This window comes from Myiozetetes cayanensis, unplaced genomic scaffold (assembly GCF_022539395.1).
Source record: "Myiozetetes cayanensis isolate MyiCay16 unplaced genomic scaffold, myiCay2020 scf10, whole genome shotgun sequence".
In the NCBI taxonomy this organism is placed as follows: domain Eukaryota; kingdom Metazoa; phylum Chordata; class Aves; order Passeriformes; family Tyrannidae; genus Myiozetetes; species Myiozetetes cayanensis.
The window spans coordinates 2,362,667-2,387,528 of record NW_026086605.1 but is presented as its reverse complement, the minus strand read 5'-3'; the positions used below and the strand labels follow the sequence as shown (position 1 = coordinate 2,387,528).

General features: G+C 43.1%; 2 protein-coding genes and 1 long non-coding RNA gene across 10 annotated transcripts in view; 2 read left to right on the top strand and 1 right to left on the bottom strand.

Moving 5' to 3' along the window:
* The first annotated feature begins 4,606 nt into the window (after window positions 1-4,606).
* Window positions 4,607-13,873, top strand: NSMCE4A (NSE4 homolog A, SMC5-SMC6 complex component). 2 transcript variants are annotated; one of them, XM_050336044.1, is made up of 11 exons: window positions 4,607-4,998; window positions 6,528-6,608; window positions 7,115-7,245; window positions 7,806-7,945; window positions 9,323-9,422; window positions 10,662-10,752; window positions 11,216-11,310; window positions 12,081-12,129; window positions 12,761-12,852; window positions 13,177-13,268; window positions 13,778-13,873. In XM_050336044.1, the coding sequence occupies exons 1-10, from the start codon at window positions 4,689-4,691 to the stop codon at window positions 13,258-13,260; spliced, it is 1,173 nt and encodes a 390-aa protein (XP_050192001.1). In that variant the 5' UTR covers window positions 4,607-4,688; the 3' UTR covers window positions 13,261-13,268; window positions 13,778-13,873. The 2 variants fall into 2 exon arrangements, with proteins under 2 accessions (XP_050192001.1, XP_050192012.1); XM_050336055.1 differs by lacking the exon at window positions 4,607-4,998 and adding an exon at window positions 5,057-6,167.
* A 25-nt stretch (window positions 13,874-13,898) lies between these two features.
* Window positions 13,899-14,821, bottom strand: LOC126650814 (uncharacterized). Its single transcript, XR_007631507.1, has 3 exons — window positions 14,700-14,821; window positions 14,151-14,314; window positions 13,899-14,059 (listed from the first exon to the last, which is right to left on the bottom strand). It is a non-coding gene; the product is annotated as an uncharacterized LOC126650814 (long non-coding RNA).
* A 185-nt stretch (window positions 14,822-15,006) lies between these two features.
* ATE1 (arginyltransferase 1) overlaps window positions 15,007-24,862 on the top strand; it is a 72,607-nt gene continuing 62,751 nt past the window's right edge. For 3 of the 7 annotated variants that reach the window (XR_007631501.1, XR_007631500.1, XM_050335986.1), the window contains exons 1-7: window positions 15,161-15,332; window positions 16,199-16,262; window positions 16,614-16,676; window positions 17,070-17,173; window positions 17,916-18,188; window positions 21,433-21,665; window positions 23,294-23,422. Coding sequence is in view for 5 of the 7 variants with exons in the window: in XM_050335986.1 (XP_050191943.1) it covers window positions 15,230-15,332; window positions 16,199-16,262; window positions 16,614-16,676; window positions 17,070-17,173; window positions 17,916-18,188; window positions 21,433-21,665; window positions 23,294-23,422 (969 nt within the window). In the remaining 2 variants the exon portion in view is untranslated. Of the gene's footprint in view, window positions 15,026-15,158; window positions 15,333-16,198; window positions 16,263-16,613; window positions 16,677-17,069; window positions 17,174-17,915; window positions 18,189-21,432; window positions 21,666-23,293; window positions 23,423-24,424; window positions 24,554-24,862 lie in introns of those variants that run through there. The other 4 variants (XM_050336031.1, XM_050336015.1, XM_050335996.1 and 1 more) reach the window with 4 other exon arrangements.

Genomic DNA, 24,862 nt, shown 5'->3' with positions numbered 1-24,862 from the left:
ATCCAGAAATAACTGAAGTGGCCACAGGCTTATCTGCTGACAACAGGTTTCAATATCATGCCATCAAAGTTTAAAAAAATAACATAATCAAATCCTTGCTAAGCTCAAACTAGTGAAGTATTATTTTGATCTAATTAGTCCTCCTAGTGGGCAGGACTAAAAGGGACTTCAACTACCCGAAGATCTATGAGAGCTTTGGGTCAGCTGAGGCAAAACTGCACCTACAGCTGTTCAGTGTTGTGTTTTACAGCCTGAAGGAAACCTTACTGTGCATGAGGGGGGGAAACATCCCAGCCAGTTCTCCCTTCAGAACACTGTTCAACATCTGCATGGTGACCAACCAGCTCATTTTATCTCTGAGATTCTGCACGAGAAAAACACGTTCTTGTTGTTACGTGGCAACTTAAAAACAACAAGCAGTCATTTCTGAAACAAACCCTCAGAACCATTTCTGAAAAAAAAAAAAAAAAAAAAAGAAGAAGAAGAACAACAGTGGAAGAGAGCCACGTTTAAAAGCTCCAGCATTTTGCAAATAGTTATGACAGTCTGTAATGTTGTAACATGTTTTTGAAATGGCTATTTTAGGACATGCACGTTTTACAATCAGTCTCTTGGTCTCAGAAAGATGCTGGCTAACTAGGCATCATCCTGCAGACGTGCTATATAGGATATGTGGATTGCAAAACAAGTTATACAAGAGATCAGAAAACTATAGAACCTCAAAGGAGACACCGTTTTTTAATGGCACAGAGGAAAAAAATTCTCTTCTTTTGAAAGACACTCCCTTTGCCTTTCTGTAACGTCTAAAACGTAATTAGTGAACAGTTCTGAGTCTAGACATTTTTAAATTTAAAGAACTAATGAAAAAAGTACTCACCCAATTTTCCCCTCGACCGAAAATGAAAATGTACCACTCTGTCCCTGATTTATATAACCTTCTGCACTCCTTCCCTCCTGGCTGGTGTGTGGATCCCCTTTCTCCCCGGATCACATGAAAGTGTTCTATTAATGTGAATTGGCTGATGTTTGAGAACACTATGCCGGGTAGCTACGAGGTGCAAGGAATCTGACCCAGCAAGCTGTGGGGCTCTGACACATCAGTTCCTCACAGGAATTCTCAGTTGCTGGATGGGAAGAGCACGAGGCAGGTCCTGTACACTGAGTGCAGCTTGTTGTCACTGTTGTTGTTGGTAAATGGCTTGCTTAAGGCAGTGAGACAAGTTCCATGTTATACCAGTGCAAGTGGAATTCTTTCACTCTGTAACTATGAAGTATCAGGGCTGTCCCTCTCACCTGACTTAGTAAGCAAAGGTTGGGAAAATGAGTCAGTGACCAAACGTATGTAAACACAGCACGGCTAGAATTGACAGGTGCCTTGCACTGCAAGCCACCACTGCTCCACGTATTTCACAAGGAATGCTTTGCAGCAGTTCAGAACAAACATTCCAAATCTGGGAATGCCAGCAGGTTACCTGGCAGGATGGAGAGAAGGAAAATCTTTGGCCTCCATTCCGTTCTTCACCCCTTTGCCTGTGTTCAGTTTTCCTTTGCCCACGTGGCCAGAAAAGAGGGAATGCAGTTTGTCTGTTCCCACCATGGATAAGACGGAACTTTCAGCCCACTTGTTTGGATGCAGTGGTTGAAGTCAGAGTGTTACACGTGTGAGACTTTCAGGAAAAAGAAAACCATGCCACTTGAGCACAGACTTGACTACAAACCCCCAGAGCACGTGTCACTGGGATAGGAAACCCTCACCAGTCACAGAATTTTCTTTGAAGTAGAGCATGTTTCCAGTTCCGTGGTACTTTTGGAAAATCCTCCCTTGGAATACGCTATTTCAGAGAGGAGAAAATATTTCTTTCATAACAGGTCGTGAGTTACAGGCCTTGAAACACATGCAATAAAAATATATCCACATCAGCACAAGATATTAAAAAAATGATTGCTGTGGTAGGGTTAAACCTGACACAGAAGTGCTCAGGTTTAAGCCAGTTGTTTGCATGGTGTTGGCAATGTCTGATAGGTGATAATTTCTAGCTATTGCTATAAAGAAAAGTGAATTTATGAATTGTCTGTGAATACAGAAATTATTAGCATATTAAAACGTCAATGTCCAAAAAATTGCCATGCAGTTATGCAAAATAGGGGCACAACTCTTTAGAGCACTAATTGGCTCTTTGCTTTTGCAAAACTCTGACATTGTTCTGCATTTGCTTTTAATTTTTTTGTTCCTTCATTCGAAATGTACTGGATGGGCCACCAAGGCTGCAGCTGTCTGGTTATTCTCCACTCTGAGGCATCATTGATTTATGCATATATTTCCTGCTCCTTCTTGGAAAGATTTATTTTATTTTATTTTATTTTATTTTATTTTATTTTATTTTATTTTCTAAATTGCTCTTTGATTGTATGGAAAAAGCAGAAGGTTTTCAGCATTTCAGTGTCCAGGTACATGACTTCCACATGTTGTTGTAGCAACCTGGTGTCAGTTTTTCACTTCATGAATCCTTCCAAGTCCAAAAGAAAGCGTTTCTGGTGCCAAACAGGGTTTGATCCTGCCAGAGTTTTTTCCTTGACACCCCACCAAATTGGGCCCCAGCTTTTTTCATAATTCTATTAATAATTGTTCTTTCATATTCCTCTGAAAATACCTTCTTAGATTGATACAATGTCTGCTGTGATGTCATGGGCTGTAACCTAATCCACACTGCTGAGAGAATACCTGGTGCCAAATTCTTACCTCTCACAGGATTTTTAAATACAAAAATGAAAATTTCTGCAAGAACCAAGTACACAAACCTAAACTTCCACATTGATAAAACAATATTTTTAATTTAGCTCCACTCATTAAAAGTATTTCCCCTCATCTGTGTTTGCTTGCAGAGCTGGCAGCTGAATGCCAAGTACCTCAGCTGTTTTGTTTCTGGTGTTTTCAATTAGTTCAGGCCCCATTTGGGATCACCAGGATTAACTTTATGTCAGGAACAACCAGCACTGGGCAACAGGTCCTGTGTTGCCACACACGAGAATAAGGGTTTATGCATATGAATGGATGAAAATTGAGAGAGCATCAGACATAAAAACAGGCTTGGTGAGTAAAGACAACTCGAAAATCTTACAGTGAACTGAATGTAGGCCATTTTCTTCACTTACCATTCTCCCTGTTGACAGAAACAATTGACATAGATACACAATAATAGCCAGGACAGCAGAAATCTGATCATCTGGACAAGCAGAACACCCAAAATAAAAATGCAGGGGTATGTCTGGCAATACTGCAAAATGTTTAGTCCAGTAGTGAAGCATAGTCAGATGATAGTAAAAAAATTGTAACTCACACTTGTTAAGCCTATATTTGCATCCTGGCATCTGGACTCACCGGGAGGAGAAAGTCCATATACCCTAATTAATTAATTAGAGGGTACTTGTTAAACAATATTCCCCTGTATTTCCCCTTCTTCAGAAGGTGGGTGTTGTGATTTCAGGTTAAAGCGGGCAATGGCTTTATTTTGGCAGGTGAGGTCTGGGGCATGGGAGGTGATATTGCATGTGTTGTAAATTAATTTTCAGATAAATAACATAATTCTTAAACAGAGTTAATGGCATAGGAGACAGAACATTCTGGTTGCATGATGCTGCTTCTGACTACCAGCTGTTACACTGTTTGAAAATCACCTTAGTGAACAGTTTGTTCACGTTTTCCTGAGAAAATAATGGTCAGCAGGATGCCATGTCACAGGAACATGATGAAAGGTCTAGAAGAGTGAAAAGGTCTAGAAAATTTGTCCTATGAGGAACAACTGAGGGAGCTGGCTTTGTTTAGTCTCAAAAAAACAAAAAAAAAGAGACTTTAAGGGAACCTCATTGCTCTCTACAACTCCCTGAAAGGGAGAACCAGAAGAAATGGCCTCCAACTGAGACACGGGAGATTCAGATTCGATATCTATAAAAAATTTGCCACTGTTTGGGTGGTCAGGCACTGGAACAGGTTGCCCAGGGTGGAGTCACCATCCCAGGAGGTGTTTAAGAGGAGGTAGGTGATGCGGTTTAGTGTTTTAGAGGTTACAGTGGATGTGCTGGCTGTTTGGTTGGACTGGACGATGCTGACGGTCTCTTCCCACCCTGATGATTCTGTGATTATAACTAGACGGTCTTCAAGTGTTCCTTCCCACCCAAACCATCATTTGTTTCATTTGCCAGAGCCCAGCTCCCTGCTCAGTGAGTAACGCAGGCATTCCTATGGACACAAACGCACACAGACATGTGAATTACAGGCGCTCAGCGGCCCTTTAACCCTCCGTTTCCGTGCGGTGCCGCTCGGGGATGGCTGTGCCTCCTCCCTCCCGCACCGCGGCTCTCCCGCGCCCGCAGCGCCCTCCGGAGGCGGCGGCGGCGGCGGCGCCTCCCGCTGCGAGCGATCCCTCCCGTGCCGGAGCCGCTGCTGCCGTGCCGGGGCCGGGGCGGGACCGGGGGGGATCGCGGCGGGCGCTGCTCGCGGGCCGCTCGCTGCAGGCGGCGGTTGCGGGACCAGCCCCGCGGCCCCGGGGAAGGGGCAGAGCGGCCCGGCCCAGCCTGCTCAGGAGCGCACTGCGCAGCCCAGGCGAGAGCGGCGCTGCAGGCGGAAGGTCGCGGTCACAGCCCGGGCCCTACAGACTCGCCGTGCGGGCCCCGCGGGCCGAGCCTCGGCCATGCCCGTCAGGCGGGGCCGCCCCGGGCACGGCCCCGGCAGGTCGGGCACGGGCCCCGCGGCCCCTCGGCCCCGGGTCCGCGATGTGGCGCAGGGCAGCGGCGACTCCCCCCCGGGCCGGGGCCGCCTCCCGCTGCCCTCCACCTCCCGGGACGGGCCGCCGGGCCTGCCGCGCTCGCCGTCCCCCGCCGAGGACACGGAGGAGGAGGCGAACGAGCGCGTCCGGCAGCTGAAGATCGGCGACGGCGGCGACAACGAGCACAACAGGTCGATCCGCAGGCAGTACCGGGAGCTCATCTCCAGCGTGCAGCGTAAGGCGGGCGGCGGGCCGGGAGCGCGCCGGGAGGCTCCTGCGGCGGTGGGGAACGCCGGGTGCCTTGGGCGGCTGATGCTTTGGGGTTTGTGCTCGGATCGGCACTGGGCTCCCGGCAGGCCTTTGTATGGAGTGACAGCAGCATGGAGTGGTTGGAAGGGACCTTAAGGCTCATCTCATTCCACCCCCTGCCATGGGCAGGAACACCTTCCACGGTCCTAGGTTGCTCCAAGCGCCGTCCAGCCTGGCCTTGGACACTTTCAGGGATGGGGCATCTGTTAACAGATATTCAACCGTATAAATCTTATGCCAATGAAGTAAATGGAAAATTGCTTCTTCAGGCTTAGTTAATGCATAAGCATTAATGAAGATGGAGCCTGTATCATCCTGGAATTAATGTGCTATATATTCTGTATTTTTGTGTGTGTGGTGGGAACGAATTAGCCAGTTTTTATTAGGTTGTGAGCGTGTGTTTGTACTGGGTTTGTATGGCCAGGGTTTGGTGGCAGAGGGGCTGCGGATCTGAGAAGCTGCCAGACACTTCCCCCGTGTCCACAGAGCCAAGAGCGACCTGCCACTGGCCAAGGCTGAGCCCATCAGTGACCACAGTAACACCTCTGGGATAGAATATTTAAGAGGGGAAAAAAGGTAATTGTGCAAAAGTAATTGTGGCTGGAGAAGAGAGAAGCAGCCGTGCAGCCCCCCAGGGCAGTGCAGGAGGGGCAGGAGGTGCTCCAGGCCGGAGCTGAGGTTCTCCTGCAGCCTGTGGGGCAGCCCATGGTGAGGCAGCTGTGCCCCTGCAACCCAGGGAGGGCCACGGGGGAGCAGAGACCCACCTGCAGCACTGACAGGGCCCTACACTGGAGCAGGGTCGTGGCAGGGACCTGTGGAGAGAAGAGTCTGTGCAGGGACAGAGCTGCTGCCTGTTCTGAAGGACTGCACCCTGTGGAAAGGGACCCACACACTGCTGAGGCAGTTTGTGAAGAACTGTTCCCATGGGATGGACTCACGCTGGAGGAGTTGGTGGAGCACTGTTGTGGGAATGACCCCACGCTGGAGTAAGGGAAGAAGGGATGATCCTCTCTAAGGATGAACCAATGGCAGAAACAACATGTGCTGAACTGACTGTAACCTCCATTTCCCACCTGCACCATTGGAGGGAAGGAGGTAGAGAATCTGGAATAAAGTGAAGCCCAGGAAGGAGTGGAGGGGTGAGGGGGAAGGTGTTTTTAAGATCAGTTTTACTTCTCATTATCCTGCTCTGATTCTGATTGGTAATAAATTCCACTCCTTTCCCCAAGTTGAGCCTGTTTTGCCCGTTACAGTAACTGCTGAGGGGATCTCTCTCTGCTCTTATGTCGACCCGTGAGCCTTTTGTTCTGTTTTCTCTCCCCTGTCCAGTTGAGGAGGGGAGTGATAGAGCTCTGTGGGCACCTGGCCTCCAGTCAGGGTCAAACAAGTGCAGTATTTCTCAATGCTTCTGTGTTTCAATAATTTAGGATGTCATATGTGTTTTTTCCCTCCCAGAAAATCGTGAGGAGATGCTGAGTTCAAAAAGCAACAGACTGACAGAAGCTTTGGAAGAAGCCAATAAACTGTTTGAGAAAGGTAAAACAAATTGTGTGCTCTTTATTCAAGGTCTTTGACCAAGTGTGAGATGATGATGCCTTATAAACAAGAGAGCTGAAGTCCAAGTACTTCATCAGAAGTTTTATATAATTTAAAATAGATATGTTTAGGTGATTGTTTGGGTAAGCTGATATGAGAAAATAAATATTTCTGTTTATTTGCACTTAGAAATACTCCTTGCTTTATTTTGACAACGTATAGAAGTAGTACACATAAAAGATATCCGTGTAGAGGGGCTCATTTCACTTGGAGAAGTGGAAAACACGTTGATTAAAATGCATTTATTCTTTGTCAGTGTCACTCTCTCCTACTCTCCTTTTTTTTAATGCAATTATTATTATAAGGATTATGTAAATAGCTGTGTTAGAGGTCGTTGTAATAAAATGATTTACAAAGCTCTAATGCCAGGATAGACCCTATACTGACTTTTATTGTTGTATTTTAGACAATTTCCCATTAGTAGCATAAAGTCTTTTCTGTGACAGTTTGCCGTGCACGAGAGGCTGCGCTGGATGCCCAGTTCCTTGTCTTGGCATCCAATCTAGGCAAGGAGAAGGCCAATGAGCTACACTCTGAGATGACATCATTTGATTCAGCAACATTTGCGGAAGACTTGGTAAGTTGGGAAGAGCTGGTTCAGAACAGCTTTCGAGCAGGCCGTTGGGTTTTTCCTCCTTGAAAATTTTCCCTTGTGTTACAGCAGATCAATAAGGAATCTGAGTCTTTGGTCAGGTCTAGAGCTCTACAGTATAAAAACTCATCAAGTTCAGTTGTGTTGTTGAGGTTTTTCCTGGGTCAGTCTGCACTGGTGGATGCAGGAATAGGCCAGATAAGTTGTTCTATGGTGTTCGAGGGGCTGAACTTCCTGGGAGTGTGTGGAGTTCAGAAACTGTGAGGTGTCTGAGCTCTCTAGTGCAGTTTAAGTAATGCTCTGCTACTTGATACATCATCGAAAATTTGGTGGAATCTAAGCAGTTTTACTTACCTGTGGCTCTTTTTCTTCAGCTGAACACCAGTGTGTGAGTGTTTATCTGTTTTCACAGTATCTTCAGGAAAGTCCTTATGCAGTGATATTAAATATTAATCTATCAGGCAAACACCACAGGACAGTGTTTCACCATGAGTGTGTCCTCCTGGTTTAAGTGAATTTTCACTGCAGCTTTTTTGCTTTGGTAGCTGACCCTCATGGGTATAAATCGCACGGAAGTAGAAGAAAATGACCGTGAACCTGGTGGTTTTTTACCTCATGATGCCTGGCAGAAAGTGGGAGAAGAAGCACTGAAGTACTTCAGAAGAGCACCTACTTTTCACTATATGTAAGTTCCTTTAAGGCAATACTGTATATATAATACTGCAGCACAAGGTGATGGCCTTAATGGAGTCTCATCTTTAATGCCCTGGGCTGGAATAGAGTTTAATCTGAGGTCACAGCAGTGTCAGCAATGACTTCTGTGTGATCTCTGTTCTTCTGGTGCAGTGAACTCCTCATCTCCAAAACACTTAATAATATTTCTTGCTTTGTTTTTGATTTGGCTACAGAATAATATCACTAGCAAGGTATTCTTGAAATACCTGTTCAGACCAAAGCCAGCAGAAGTGATCTTCTTTCCTCTGGAAGCTGACTCTTCCCTGGTCATTCTCTCCCTGTATAAGCCAGAATCAGGAATACAGGAGCCTTTTTGGTTGTGGTTTTTTGTTTGTTTGGTTGGGTTTTTTGTTTGTTTGTTTGTTTGTTTTTGTGTGTGATTTTTTTTTTCTTTCTCAGACAGTTACAGAATGTCAGTCCAGGGAGGTCTGTATCTTCTACCTGATGATTGTATTAACATGATGAGACTGACAGTTGTTCTTGTACATCTGTGTTAATGGGTTGTATTTAGAGTCTTGCTTTCTGGCTCTGCTTTTAGAAGAAATAACCTGATTTCTGCCAGTGGCCAGAATGTAGAATCAGCCTCACCTCTCCTTAGGTGTAGGCAACACATTTAGTAGGAGCCTGTTTAGCTGACCCTTAATCACCTGGCTTATAGACAACACTTCAGTTTAAATCTCTTAAAAAGTCAGCCTCCAGTAGCAGAGCCTAGTTCAATTAAATGACCAGAGCTGATAGAATATTATTCAGTTCTTTTACACTTGTTCCATCCTCTGATAATTATCCCTGTAGTTGTAAGAAAGTTGCTGAATGTAATAATTTGATCCTACAATATCTGATATTTACTGTTGGATAGCTAATTGAGATATCTGAAACTTAGGTTTGCACTTTCAAGCTGTAAGCTCCTAACCTTAAGTATATTTTACAGTTGGTTTTGTGATCTTAAGACAAAACTGACTGCACAAAAGACTTGGTTTGCTCCTTAGTTGCATTTTGATATTCTCAGTAATAATGAGCTTCTTTTGATGGAGGATGTGTGAACATTTGCAAAATGAAAAGGAAGTAGATTGGAATTCTTCAGTTCAAAAAGAAAGTTGGAATAATTGCATCAAATATTCTACATGTTCTGATATGAGGCCACCAATATATTGGGAGCAGCTTTTGGGGGTGGTTCTTTCCAGAAATCTCTGAATGTGATGAAGCTTTGTCTTTAGGTATCAGTCATTACTTTACACTTTTCTCAGGAGATCCACTGCTCAGTGTACAGATTTCTAAGCATGCAGTGTAAACCAGATTTCCATGTACGTGTTCTTTGTATTTCTGTTAGGTTGGGATCTTTCAAGTCTGAACCTCCTGTAGCAAAGCAACGGATTGAGAGGCAGAAAAGGGCGTCAAGAGGAGAAGCAAAACAGATAATGCCCACTCAGGTTTGTGAAGCATTATCTTTATTAACCACTTGTTCTGGCATAGTTATTGCTCGTGACTTCTAAAGCTTTCTGTTCATGTCGGTTTGGGTTTTGTAATTACAAACTGTGTGGCACTTGGGACATCCCACCCTTAAGGGGAAGGGATCAGCCAAGGTGCTTGTGCTGGACTGGGTTGTGCAGCTGCGAGCAAAAACAAGGATGTTTGTCACATAAAAGAGCTGCCTTACCTCCATACGGTTCTTTTTCCAGCCACATCCTCTTCTTTCTCACAGTGTGTTCTTATCACAATCCTTGGTTGTTGCTACCAGCAATCCTTGTTTGGCTCCATAGCCATCCAGCTGTGTTTGAGATGTGCACATCAGCCCTTTCTGGGCTTCTACAGTACTAAAGGATTCAGACTTCATTATTAGGCCTCTTGGTTTGTTTTGTGTGGACTGCAGTGTTCACAGACTAATTTCATCTTCAGAAATGTAATTTACACACGGATTTTTCAAGTTCAGATGAGCTTACCTGCTCTGATGCATGTTCCTTTAAAAGGAAACAAAAAAGAACCTTCTTTACATGGGCGTGGTTTCCGTTTTTCTTTCAGAAGTGTCTGATAGGGAGTGGCCTTTGCCCTGCAATGTGGTTAACAGCAGTTAATTAGCTCACTTAACCACTGTTTTTTCTGCCTTCTGTTTCCCTCTTCTTTCTGAGGTACCCTGGCAGAAAGGCAGAAGTCTGGGAGTGCTTAGAGACTTAACATCTGAAACTTTGAAAACATAAACCATGGTGTTAATAGGGAAGCTCAGACTGTGATAATGCCAGGGCAGAGGCAAAAGCTTGATTATTGCCTTTTAAAATACTTAATAATAATCCAAATAGTGATAGAAAGGATTCTGTTGCACTTCGTACTGGGAAGAAGAGGAGCTGGAGGGTTTTTGAGTTGTTTATAAATGATCTTCTTCATTAACCTCGCAGACTGTGCCACTGTAACCCAATTCCACAGAGCCATTGAAAAGTATAGCCCTTAATGGGCTCAAAACATACAAGCTGTAGCCTTTCAGTTTGTTATTTTAAGATGGGACCTAAACCCTAAAGCTCTTAAAAAGTTGTCTCATGTTTGCATAAGTGTGTTTGTGATGGTGCACGTAGGGAGAAAAATTCAGCTTTTATGTTCTGTGTCCGTAAAAGGCCCTTTGCATATTCCCATGATACAACAGTGGTTATTTGAGGTGAATCTGTGTTGCTTTTTACCAGCTAAAAAAAATGGAGGAGTCTCATGAGGAAGCTACAGAAAAAGAAGTAGAGAGGATCTTGGGGATACTGCAGACTCTTTTTGAAAGTGATCGTAAGTATGAGGAAATTAAGCATTAATTGGAGAAAATGAATATTCACTGGTGTTTACAGTTAGGAGTGGTTAAACTTCACAGCCAAAATGAGGTGAAGTTTGCAAGTAGAAATCTTAATATAGAAGCACATATACCAACTGTGGGTTTTTTATGAACACTCGTTGGTGGCTGTTTGGCTAAATGTGAATCCTCTCCCCCTGATCAGAGCCTGCCACTTCTTAGAAGGCAACCAAATAATCCCTGCTTATGGATCTGCGTGGGGGAAAAGATGGAAGAAAATAATTAACTATAGATGTGTTCCTTTTTGCAGGCAGCAGGGAATTCAGCATTGTTACTAAATTGACAAACATTCTGTTGGGTTTTGGAAGGAGCACTGTCTCTCTTTAAATTTCTTTTACATCTTTTAACTCCGTGTCTACCACCTGTGTGTTTGTTTTAACAAAGCCATTTTTGCATCTCCAGCTGATACCCCCATTTCCTTCTTTGATTTTGTGATTGATCCAAACTCCTTTGCACGCACTGTGGAAAACATGTTTCACGTGTCCTTCCTCATCAGGGTAAGGCAAGATATGTTCTTGAAATCTCACTTTAGATATTGGAATTACCTAGACATCCTGATTTGTTGATTTTATGTCTTCAAGATTGAAAAGTTAGGTTTCAAATATTAGGAATACTGATTTATTTTCTACAAACAGCCTGTGGTATTTTGGTAATTGAATAAAAGAGAAAACAGAGTTGACAGGCTAATTTTTTTCTTAGATTTTTCTGCTGCAATCGATTTACCAACAATAGTGAAATTTTGCTGTCAATATGCTTTTCAGAAAAGATTCTGGCTTACATTTGAGATGTAAGAAAGTAGTCACAGAGTATAGAAGAGTTACTGAGGTTGTAGAAGAGTATGTTAGTGCAGGGGTTTATATTCTTTTTGAATGCATAGATTTGTACTTGAAACTATATTTAGTTTGTCTAATAAATAAAATTAATTTTAAAAGACCAAAACTGACAAAGATATTCTGACTAAATTCAGATTTATAATGAATGGTGATGTGATTATGAAGGGTTATCTCAAGTATATTTAATGAATAATAATGATTTTAATGAAGCAAAGCTTTCATAATCCCAGTTAGCCACTGTTCTATATGGGCTGCATTCTTCATTAATAAGTGCTATATTTAAATATTTCTGACTGTTTGTAATGCCAGTGAAGATTCTTTATCAATATATGTACCTGTTTATGATTGTGTTGTAAGTAAAACCACGAAATCCTGTGCATTATCCTAACTGGATACCTCTAACTTCTGGAACTTTAAATCCCACTGTCTTTTAGGATGGTCTTGCAGAAATAAGGCTGGACGATGATAAACTGCCAATAATAGGTAAAAGCTAGCTTTAAAAGACCCTAATTGTTTTTTGCTACAACGTTACATGTTACATGTTCACAAAGTTTCAGGATTATTTTTAGCTGGGAACGTAACTGAAGGCATGAAGAGATTTATGAGGGGCTGAAGGAATTGAGTGTTTTCAAATATCAGTATATGAAAAAAGACCATTGTGCTGATTTATACAAATTAATTCTATTAAAAGAAATCAAAGATTATCACCTTTCCTTTCAAGGTACATTTTTGCTAAAGTATTTTTTGTGTGCAAGAAGCCTCCGTTGTCTCTGTTGGGTTAGGAACTGCTGCAGCTTCAAAACAGTTGGAAAGGAAATTCCATGCTACACGAGGCCTTTGGCTTTCATTCCCACAGGATGTCAATGGGGTCAAGACTTTGGTGGGATTTCATAAGGAATGAAATACTAGTGTCTTTCTGGGACTCTGAAAAACATGAGTTCCTAAATATTGGAAGGGTGAGATAAAGGAAATCTCTTAAGCAGTACAGGCTATTGACAGAGACTTAACTGGGTGGAACAAGAGGAATTGATTTGATTTTTGTGGAGCTTTTGTGTTGCTGGGGGAAAATTGACTGTGCAAGTGTAAATACTGAAAATACTGTTATTTTGATCAGAGCCTACAAAATCCAGGAAGGTAGGGGAGATTAACCGGGGACCTGGAGCACGGAAACAGCTTGTCATGTCTCTGACCCAGGAAGAATGGAAGGTACCACAGAGACCTTTTGATACTTTGCATTAGTTCCTTTTACCTTAAATGCAGGAATGCATCCAAGAGCTGGGCTGCTCATGCTCTCAGGAGGTGTTCCCATTATTCTTGCCCACTATTTTGCTGTTTGTAGTAAACCTTAGAGGACAAAAAGTAGTTTTGAGCCCATGCAGCTCTTCTTTGTCCCTCCCTCGGAATATGCGGGAGAAACATAATAATTTGAAATGGTGCTATAGTGTCAGAAACATCGTTATTTGCCTGGTGGTAATTAAATTAAAATTGTTCAGCTCTTGTGACTGACTGACTGCTGTCATCTCTAACCAGGAGATCATAGAAGCGTTTGAAATAACAGAAGCCATGATAAGCCCTCCTTTTCAGAGCACTGAAGAGGAAATGGAGACAAAATAATTTTTCAAGTAAGTTCTTTTAATAAATCAAACCCAATAAGGATCCAGTGCATGAGTTCCTTATGCACCTGGAAGAACTTGCAGGGAAACTACATGGGACTTACAAATGTAGAACTGTAATCAGGGTGACTGTAATATTGGAACATTGCTGTGTTCTTGCTCTCTTCACGAACAAAATGTAATCTAGTTTTGTATGCTGTAATTACCTGGGGAAAAAACCCTTTATTTTTACATTTCATGGTCAGTTCAGTGATAGACTTGAGTTAATTTTTGGAACTTCATACTTGGGGAAGAATCATAGCTTAGTTTTTCTGTTTGTTTTTTTTAACTTAGTGACAGCTGATGTTGTTAATGCAAGTAGTGTGAAGAAGGACTTAGAGGGAACCAGACTGTCTTCCCTTCCTACTTCCCTAAAATTCTTTCAGTGATAGGACTGAATTCTTTTACTGTCACAGTCGTTTTGCAGGTTCCAAATTTTACTGCATATTGTCTGTTGTTTTCTTTTTCTCTCCCCCTAGGTGCCTTAAAGAAAATACTTCAGAATGTTTTCCTCAGAAAATTGTTTTATATGTATATATTGTAAAATAAATTTTATTCTTATTGGGACATCTCAACACTGCGTAAGCTGCTTTGTTCAGAATCATGGAATGGTTTGGGTGGGAGGGGACCTTAAAGCTCATCTCATTGCACCCCCTGCCATGGGCAGGGACACCTTCAATTAGCCCAGGTTGCTCCAAGCCCCGTCCAGCCTGGCCTTGGACACTTCCAGGGATGGGGCAGCCACAGCTTCTCTGGGCAACCTGAGAAGAAGTTTAGACTTGTTACAGGGTTATTACTATGTAGTCTCTATTCTGGCTTAGTTAACTACTCTATGTATACACTGACACTCACCAGGTTATATAACAAGGAAACACTGTGCCCTTCCTTCCTCCCTTGTCTCTCCCCAGCAGCAGCAACACCTATAATTTACACAGTTATCCATCCCTGCTGGGATAATCTTGCTATCCACATGATTTTGGGTGTTGCAGGAGAAACTGGTAAGTGTTCTTGCTGTTCTGGAAATAAAGGTTTGAGTTTGGAAATTTGGTCCCAATTACAGATAGCAATTCCCCTCTATGTTTTTCCAAACTCCACCTGTGTTTGTTTGGTAACTTAGGCAGGCCAGCTCTATTGGACCACAATATTATTTTGTTAAAAATGAATAAAGTCTAGCTCCCTTTTGGGAAAATGCTCTGTGGGGGAGCACTGCTTCTGGAGCTGCAGAAAAGTGAGAAGTAGATTGGTGGGCAAGGTTTTACGTTCTTTTTGAGCCCCTAGACTTGCACTTCAAACCACAGTTTGGATTTTAGAATTTTAATGAATTAAAATTAACTTTCTAAAATTAAAATTTCGGAAAAGACAAAACCTGACCGGAGTTGTGTTGTCTAAACTGAGGCTTACAGCAAAGGGTGATGCGATTATTTCTTCCATCCTTTTATCCCGCTGTAGCAGCCGGGTAGGGAGCGATCTGGCAAAGTTGTCGAGAGCGTGCCTGCGGGGGTGAGAAAGCGGTCGGGCCGCGAGGGAAGCGGGGTTGGAGCATCGCGGCCGAGCCGAGCGCGCTGCTGTGCTGCCAACCCGGCCCTGAGGGGCGGCGCGGGCCCGGCCCGGGCGGGGGCGCTGCGCGGCCGCCGGCGCCATGCCCGCCGCCGTGGTGGAGTACAGGGGCTGGAAGGAGGGGCGCGGCTGCGGCTACTGCGGCTCGGAGCGGGGGAAGGTGTCGGCGGGTGAGCGGGGCCGGGGCTCGGGGAGGGTCCCGGGGGGTGTCCCGGCTGTCCCCTCAGCGCTGAGCGGGCCCCGCCGCCCCCGCCCGGGGGGAACATGGCGGCGCCGCCGCTTCCTGCGCGCGCCGCCCGCGCGCTGCCCGCAGCCAAGATGGCGGCGGGCGGCGTTTCCGGGCGGCCCGGGGCGCTGCCCTGAGGCGGGCGGGGATGGCGGCGGGCGGCGGCTCCCCGAGCATCGTGGAGTTCTTCGGCGGGGAGGATGGCTACCGCTGCGGATACTGCAGGAGCGACACCGGCAACCTGTCGCACGGTGCGGGCGGCGCTGCGGGGGAGCCGCGGGCGGGCCGGGCGCTGGCGGCGGGGAAGGGGCCGGGGGAGAGCGGCGGGGAAAGGCGGCGGCACCGCTGCCCGCCCGGAGCAAACAGCTGCTCTGGCCGCCCGCTGCTTCCAAATGGCCTTCGCAGAATGAGCAGCGATTTTATGTTGTTTTCCTGGGTTGTTTCGGGCGAAGGAAGGAGGGGGAGAGGTGAACTTTGCGCTTGTACGGTCGGAGAAATGTAGCTGATTTGCATCCCAAGATTTGTGATGGGTTTGGGGTTTTTGCACGTGATGTGGCTGCTGAAATCAGTAATCGTGATATTGACGAATATGCCAAATCCTCGATAGACGTCTGTATATACTCAGATTTGCAGTAATCACAGAATCACAGGATGGTTTGAGTTGGAAGGGAATTTAAAGGTCAGCCGGTCCCACCCCCTGCCATGGGCAGGGACACCTTCCACTATCCCAGGTAGCTCCAAACCCCGTCCAACCTGGCCTTGGACACTTCCAGGGATCCAGGGGCAGCCACAGCTTCTCTGGGCAACCTGTGCCAGGGTCTCCCCACCCTCACAGCCAAGAATTCCTTCCCAATATCCCATCTAACCCTGCCCTCTGGCAGTGGGAAGCCATTCCCCCTTATCCTGTCACTCCATGCCCTTATCCAAAGTTCCTCTCCAGCTCTCCTGGAGCCCTTTTAGTCCCTGGAAGGAGCTCTCAGGTGTCCCTGGTGCCTTCTCTCCAGCCCCAGCTCTCCCAGCCTGTCTCAACAGCAGAGCTGCTCCAGCCAGTTCTGCAGAACTTGCATTTTAAAGCCCAGCTGGTGTCAGTCAAGCGCTGCTGTTTTATTTATTTCAGGTATGTGGGCACATTCGATGACAGTTCAAGATTACCAGGATCTCATAGACAGAGGATGGCGAAGGTAAATTGAGAGAGAAAATACAAAGCCATGTTGTCAGTTTAGGTACAGCTTTGAATTTAAAATTTAGATCTCTGAAAAGAGTTAGCTGGTTTACATTAAAATTGAAATAAAACTATTTGTCCAGTGCTCTGGGACTCTTTGTAATGTGACATTGTCAGACAGGAGAAGATTTAATGATTTTGGAAGGATAACAACGTAGTATAGCAGCAAAGAGCTGAAGAACTTGCTTCTTGACTTTTGTTACTCATCATGTAATACTTTGATATGATTTTAATAAAAAAGGTTCTTCTTCCATTTATTTTTTTTAATATAAACAACAAAAAATCAATACATATTTATTACTATTTTCAGAAGTGGAAAATATGTCTACAAACCTATCATGAATCAAACGTGTTGCCCTCAGTACACCATAAGGTAAGAAGCTCAAAATACAGACAACTTCAAGTGTGTTCCACCATTTGTGTTTATGGCTTGAAATACATCATACTTGAAAAGTTTATCTACTTCTAGTGATGCTTGCAATAGTAAATATGCACTGTTGGGTTTGTGCATAGGGACATCAGCATCTCTGGGATATTTTCCTGTAAGGAACCTTGTTTGTAACCCACAAACACTGCCTTAGTAGCCCAAATAAGAGGGGCTTTCACTCACATTTTAGTGATTTTTTGATTTGATCACTTAATGTAGGGGAACTTCAGAAATAAATAAAAACTACATATGCAGTGTAATTTTTTTAGAAGCTCCTTAACAATTTTTTTTTTAAGCTTTCACAAAAGAAATGTTCATGATTTTTCTTTTTTTTTTTAGGTGCCAGGCTTTGCATTTTCAGGCCTCCAAATCTCACAAGAAGGTTCTGAAGAAAATGTTGAAGTTTCTTTCCAAAGGAGATGTTTCTAAAGTAGCGACTGAAGGTAAGAAACCCTCGTAGTGTTTGAAAACCAGAGCTGATGTTTGGGAGGAGGATTAAAGACCTTCTGTGTACAGACCCCTGGATGGGCTGTGTCTTTTCAGTGTGTTTTGAGTCAGGAGCACTTCAGTAGCCCAGACACCAAGTTGTGAAGATGTTTCCTTACCTTTTCCATAGACCAGTTTATTTTCCTGGGCACATTCCTACTTTCTAGCTGGGAGCTGTAGAGGATTAGACCCTGCTTTTACTTCTGCCCTAAAACCGGTAATCTGGAGAGGATTAAGCAGGATGGTTGGTGGCAGAGAAAAGGAAGAGCAAACAAAGAGGTTTTTTCCAGGTGACTGAACAGTCACACCTCATTTATCCAGCACCAAACTGGGCTATTCTTTGTTATGGTGGAACTTGTGCTGGTTCTGAACCATTACAATTGCCTTTTTGTGTGTGTGTGTTTGGTATACTAGGGTTTTTTGGACCTTTTTTGTTGTTTGATTGCAGTTATGGCCTGAGATTAGTTGACTGCCCCATTTTAGTGGAGAGAATAAAACTGTTCCCCAAGATGAGTCGGTGTTCACAATTCGGGGTCATAAAGGAAACTTTGTTTTCAGACTGTTGCAAACACTTTATCTGTTGGAAAACACTTGTCAAATTGGAAATTTAGTTACTTTAGTGTTAATTGTAGCTGTGCAGAGGGTGAGCTGTGGTCACACAGAGGGGAATTCACTCCTGCACGTTCTCGTTGTCTGCAGAGGAGCCGATGGATTCGCACACAGAGGATGCGGCCGCGAGTGACTTCCCGTACAAGAGCGAGTCTCACGTCAGTCAGTCTGAGCTGACTCCCTTGGCTGTGGATCACTCTGAGAGGGTGCAGAACGAAGAGGAGGACTCAGGGGAAGCAAAACAAGAGGTGAAGGTGCAGCAGGTGGGATCGGATCCTCTCCAGATCTGCTCAGACAAGGACGCACCAGGCCCTGGGGAACCATCGCACTCGGCTAAAGTTGTTCATGCTCCACCCAAGCCAGGTAATCACATTTCTGGGGGTCACTGGGAGATGCTGCCATGATTTCACCTCTGGCTGAAGTCCTTCTTTTTATCTTGCCTAATAAATCACTAATTGTTTTGCTTTATTCACTGTACCCCTCCCAGTTTGTGGAACTACAGTGTATAAATTGAGAGGTGCTGGGTGTTTCTTGTCTTCTCAGTATTTCCTGGAAGTGACGTTGATTTTCGTTATGTATTTTTTAAAAATACAGATCTAAGCAGCATCTAGGATGATCTAGTAGATCTAGGAAGTAAGTTTGGTGTGTTGTGTTGTTATCTTGTAGGCTTAAAGAAAATCAGGTAGCTCTCTGCTGGTTAAAGAAAGAAAAATAGTACAGATTCTTCTGGTCCTCTATAAAGAATAGCATTTTCTAGGTGAGCTTCTTCATCTCTTTGGGAGCTTTCCTTGTTTCAGATTTTGAGTAACTTTTGGTTAGAGATGAGGTATCACTAGAGGATTGGAAATTAGGTAGGAATTTCTCCTTTTTGTCTTGCTCTGAACTTAATTTTCCCTTTCTGCAAGGAGATGCAGTAAGTACATGCAAGAAGTAAAGCAGTCTCTCTCATTTTACTTCTGCTGCATTTACACAGTGCTGCAGCAATCATGGGCCAAAAACTGAAGTAAACAAATGCTTATTGCTATCTACAGTTTTATGGGAAAGTACATGGAATCTTGGAGGCATTTTAATGTAACACTAGTAACTTTTAATATAATACTAATTTTAATAGTATGGTCACTCTCTTCAGTATTGAAGTTATTCCTCAGTCAAGCTTCTTTTATTGTCATTTATCTTATTTATTTATTTGTTAGAATAAACAGTTATATTTATCTTCTTATCCTCACCTCTAATTTTTTAAGTAATAAATTAAAAACTCAGGCCTATCTAAACTTCTTTTTGGAAGCAAACCAAGCGGCCACTGACAGCAGGTGGCAGACTTGGGTAGAGAATAGCAATGTAAACCTGCCAGTGCTACGAAAAAGGTGAGCTGAGGTCTTCAGTGAGGCTTAGAATAACCCTGGGTCAGACTTTAAACCCTGGAAATGCAGATAAGAAATCTTGTAATGTTGTAATGTGTTGCAGAAAAAAAAAAAAGGGGCTTGCTTTTACAGGGGAGAAATATTCATTAGTGTGGTTCTTTCTGGAGGCTTTAAAGGAAATATAAAGTGAATAATAAATGCATCAGAAAGCTTATTTAATTTTTTTTAGACTAGATGGTGTTAGAGGTCAAATCCAGTTTAAAATTTTCCAGATAGAAAGATGTTTAGTTTCTAGCTTGGAAAATGCAGGCTTAGCCCGCAATAAGATTGCTTAATTGCTTTTTTATTCCTTTATAAACAAAACAGGTCATTGTCCTGTAGGAGTGATGGTCTGTTTCTGCACAGTTTCAGATAGAAAAGAAGGTTTGCTTACATCTGTGTGTGCACATTTATTGTTTGAAGAAGTTTGTCCTGCTGACTTAACAGCTTACAGGAGATGGGAGACACGAACCAGATCCCGTGCAGATGAAGTGCTCGCTCTTCACACTCATCATGGCTGTTTTAAATAAACTCTTCCTCTGGCTTGTTTGCCTGAGGACAGGTCACAGAGTATCCCTAATTCCCTCGGGTTTGTCCTTTTCTGGTGAATCATTGTGGGGAGCAAACAAACCTCCAGCATAAAATCTGCCAGTGCCACTGGAGGATGTCTGAGCAGTGCCAAAGGGATTGCAGCTCCTTTTCCAAGGCCCTGAGGTGCTGGGAACATGTGGAGAAACCAGGCAAGGAACTCTTCTGGATGAGCCACAAAGAGCTTCCCAATAACTTGCCCCAGGAGAACACTTAGAAAGTCTGTAAATCCTGTATGGTAGGCATATTAAAAAGAGTACTTTACAGCATCGCTGGTACTTAAAATTATCTCAATATTAATTATTTTGCCAATTTCCATGATGGTTTCTGTTGGTAAAGAAAGATGCTTCAGGGCTGCAAGTATTTCCAGGTGAAGTGACTCTGAACACACCAGTGAGCTTTCAAAATATCAGTGCTCTCACCATTTCCAGTTTGCAGAGGGATCCCACTGTTCTCACTGCCCATAGCAAGGTCTGAAGTGGCTAGAGAAGAACAGGAAATACATCTGTGTCTTTTGCAAATACATGGATTTGGGGAGAAATATAATGGTATAAAGGATTCCTCAGCAGCTTGTAATAATATTGGTTACCATTCTGTTCTGTGCAAGATGTGTGACTGTATTTCCCTATATGAAAGCAGTTTTTCCCACTCTTCCTCTCTTTTTGAAGTCTTTAATATGGGTCTTTTTTTGGCTTCCAGCTCATCTGCCATCCTTTAAGTGCCTATAGAGGGTAGCATGGGGACCAGCCTTTTTTTAATTGAAGAAACTTATGTATTATTTTTTCTAGTACTGCCATTCTTCTATCATGACTTCTTATCTTACATTAATGTCCTAATTATAAATCTGATGGGACCCCTTCACTGAGGAATTTGGACCACTGGAATTTTTATTTGTGCTTGTCTCTGTGTTGCTTTAAAACTGAACTTCTTGTACTAGAGAGCAAACGGGTCAGGATGGGAAATAGTACAGTGGTCTGACTTCTCTTTTTAGTAAATACCACTTCACAAATAGAATGTGAGAAGTGGTTGATCTTTTAAAGACAGACTGACAAAAGTGAATTGATTAGTATAAAACAGACAATCTGAATATAATTTTAAGCGTAGATGTAAAGTTCTGTGGCCTTTTCTATTACAGGGCACAAGTAGCACTGATGTCAGTGGCACTGGTGGCATTGGCAGCTTTTCTGCACAGTGCCCACAGATTTCCAGGTGATAAAAAAGAAATCCTTTTTTTTTTTTGGGGGGTGTGTGTGTCTTCTGCAGGAGTTTGTCCTGTAGCCACGTGGGCTTCAAATGTGGTAGAATTCTCTGAGTTTGGTTGGGAGGTTTTGTGGTTGTGTTTTTGTCCTTTATGGTGTTTTAAGTTTGTAAATTTATGTGTGGCTTTGGGGTGGACTCACCTGAATGTGATCCCAGACTAAAGTGCTGCATTAAAGAGCTCTAAAACAATCATTAGCTTGGCATCAGGTGTTGGTAGTTGTAAGTGCAAAAGGCCATGCTGAGTTCAGACCACAGGTGCAATTAGTGGTGATTGTAGCCATTTCTTTTCGGTGATTGCATAAAGAACGGCTCGTTTGTTGTTAAAGGGGGTGTTTAACTCTTTGTCTGTACCCTTGCAGGGAAAGGGGCTGACCTGAGCAAGCCCCTGTGCCGAAAAGCAAAGGACATTCGGAAAGAGAGGAAGCTACAGAAGCTCCTCCAGAACCAGAAGTGCCCCTTAGAAGGCTCTCAGCTTCCAGGAGGAGATCAAGCTTTCCTCTTGCAGAACTCCAAACCTAGAGCAAACCAACCTAAAAGTGTTGAAGACTTTGTTCTTGTGTCTTTACCCGAGGATGCACGGCACAAATTGGAGGTAACGTCTTGTTTGCTGGTGTGGGAGGCAAATGGAGGAAAAGTCTGGTTAAGGGGTTTTTGAAATGCTTATTTGTGATCTTATGGAGTAGCTGTAGTTTTTAAATCTGGAAATACATGTGGTACTGCATGAGACAGATATAGATATATATATATGGATATAAAGTGCAGCTGAGCTCTGTGTAACCACAGGAGGGAACTCTTGCACTGTGCAGTCATTTCTAGCACAAACCAGTGCAACGGTGACCGAAATAACTTGCAAATTGATTTCATGTGGCGTGACTTGAAAATGAAAGGCTTTGAATTAACCAAGTGTTGAATGATGAGAGAAATTCAATATTTAGTTCTGGAGCGTATAAATACTTAAAGTATCTATCTGTGCTAATGAGAGCTGAGAAGAGAGCAGTAACTTCATCAAATGAAGCAGATAACAAGAGAGCTGCTCTTTCTGCACATCTTTGGGGCACGGTGATGTCTTTGAAAGCTGTAAAAGTGATGGTAGAAAAGTTTGCTTAAAATACTGCTTGCCACTACATCTGTTAGAGACAGTGATCTGCAAGACTTTTGGACCTTCTAACGTTTGGTAATCATATAAAGCCATTTTTCTTTTTGTTTTTTTTTTTTTTTTTTTCTCCAAGCTGGAAAACTTATCCGAACACTGAGCGTTTTCCTGATGGTTTTCAGTGGTGGTACTTGGAAATGAAAATATTTACTGACTGGAAGCCATGAAATTAATCCACCTCATTAACTCTTCCCCATTTTCTCGTGGGTTGAATAGCAGAAGCACGATGGCTTTCTCTGAACATCTTAATTTATAAGATGCAGGGAAAATCCAGCAGTGTTTTCCCAGCTTGTCTGTGCTCCTTAGTGTGGCTGTCAAGCATGGTGTTTTTTAATAGATCAGAACCAACTAATTATTTGTGAAAATAGGACCATTCTGAAAATTACTTGGCTTGACTTTAAGTATATTTGAGAAGACATGCCCTGCTGCTGCTCATGTCATAGCATTCTTCTGCTTAGGGAGAAATTGTTTTTACTGAGGAGAATTTTTAATTTATAAAGATTTTTTTTTTCAATTATTTTTCTTTGTTTAATGGCAGTGATGGGAAGACTGATAACTCCTCATTGCAGTTAACTCATAGTTGAGTATGGAAAAACTGCTTCATCTTCCTCTTTCAGTTTCCAAAAATATCCAGAAATCCCCTTGGGATTATTGCCATAAAAACAGAGTTCAGAGTTGAGTCTTCCAAGTCCTTCAAGTATGTCTCAGTGTAGTATGAAACTACAGGTGGATATTCTAAGTAGTGCAGGAAATCTCTTTAAAATGATGATCTGCAGTACCTTGAGTTGGTATTATTTCGTGAAAAGCGTTTGTGTATTTCTTCTAGAGGCATTTTAATTATCTTAATTTGCAGTTTGACAACTTTGTATGCTATTCAGTGTAAGTATAAAAGCCTTCAGTAGCCTAAAATGAGCTGAAAAATTAGAGGGCTGTTGGCTAATATTATTTAAATTGTGATAGCCCCTGTGCAGGAGGTTAAAAAGTGTTTCTGTTGTGAGGTTTGTATTATTATTAATATTAATCACTGTGTATATTGTAATAATAAATGTGTTTAACTTCTTCTGAAGGTGAGGGTGGTGAGATCATCTCCACCAAGTTCACAGTTCAAAGCCACATTACAGGAGTCTTACCAGGTCTATAAACGTTACCAGATGGTTATTCACAAGGACCCACCTGATAAACCAACCATAAATCAGGTCAGAAGGCCAAATTGATTCTGTGCAAAGCTTCCCCTCCATTTCACGTGCCTTGGTTCTCAGAGAAACAAATGTGGATTTTATATCCACTGTGCGTTTAAAATACTGTATCGAAGGAAATCAACATCCTGAAAGTGCAAACCCTCTTTATCCCTCTTTGTGAGAGCCACAAATATTTGGTCTTAGCTGCAGACTGCAAAGTTGTGGATGGTACACAGGGATGCTGTTGGGTAAGAGATGGAGAGGAGGAGGCTCTTGGAGAGAGATATTTTGGGCCTTGTAAATACAAATCTCCTAAGAACTAAATCCAGCTGGGCACTCAGCCTGGTAACTGGGCTCGTTGGCTTTGGTTTGAATGCTTCCACGAGGAGGAGCTAACACGACCAGGGCCAATGTGTGAGGGAAAGTTTGTCACACAAATTGTTGGTTTCAGGTTCCCAGGAGTTGAGCAATTCTGTTAAACTTTCAATCTGAGCCTTTCCAAAAGTGATCTGGGCACTCCACCTAAATTACACATGGTTAGTGCTTCTTGTGGAGTGTAAGGGTGAACTGTCAGACACATTACCTCTCTGAGAGTATAAAGAAAAAAAAGTAAAAAAAGAAAATTAGTGTATGTAGCAAGAATATCTAGCTGCTGAATGAGACAAATGAGTGATGTGCCATTAAAAATAATAATACATTTTAAAAGTCCTTGAGACTGTACAATGAAACTAAAATTTGTGGTTGATTTGTTAGATACTTGGTCAATAAAAATAGACTCCCTGCTTTGGAGTGTTCTAGTGTTACACAGCTTTTATTCTTTAATGAAAGCATCAGCAGGCAGTTTAAGTGTGGTGATAGTTGTCAGACTTTCTCCTGTGGGAGGTCTTAAAATAGAAAACTGACTTCAGAGGCTTTGAAGTGGATAGGAGGAGATCTTTCACTAGCCTTACCTTCAGAAGCAGATTATCTGGTGATATGCACTCAAAATAGAATGCTTGTTGTATTTCCCTTGCTCTGAAGGTGAGGTTAGTACCTGTCTCCTTTGAGGACCCCCAGTTCAAATCATCCTTCAACCAATCTGCCACTTTATTTGCCAAGTATCAGATGTCTGTACACAAGGACACACCTTCTGACTGTGGGGAAAATGAGGTACAGTTTCACTGCATGCACCTTTCTGAAAGCATCTTGTTAAAATGCACAGTTAAATGGTGGGAAATGGGGTCTCTGAGAGTGATTCTAAATATTAAAATACTCCAATTTCCATTGGGGAGGGAAAGCATTGAATTTTTTAGCAAGATTCTGTTGCAGGCTTTGGCCCAGGGGTCACTGAGCTGAAGAGGGAGGGATTAAACATGGTTTGGAAAGAGGTTGGGGGCTGAGATTTCCACTGGAAACAAGGGGATGGTATGGAAGTGGTTTTTTGATGACAAAATCGTCTTCTGCCTTGAAGTTGTTTGG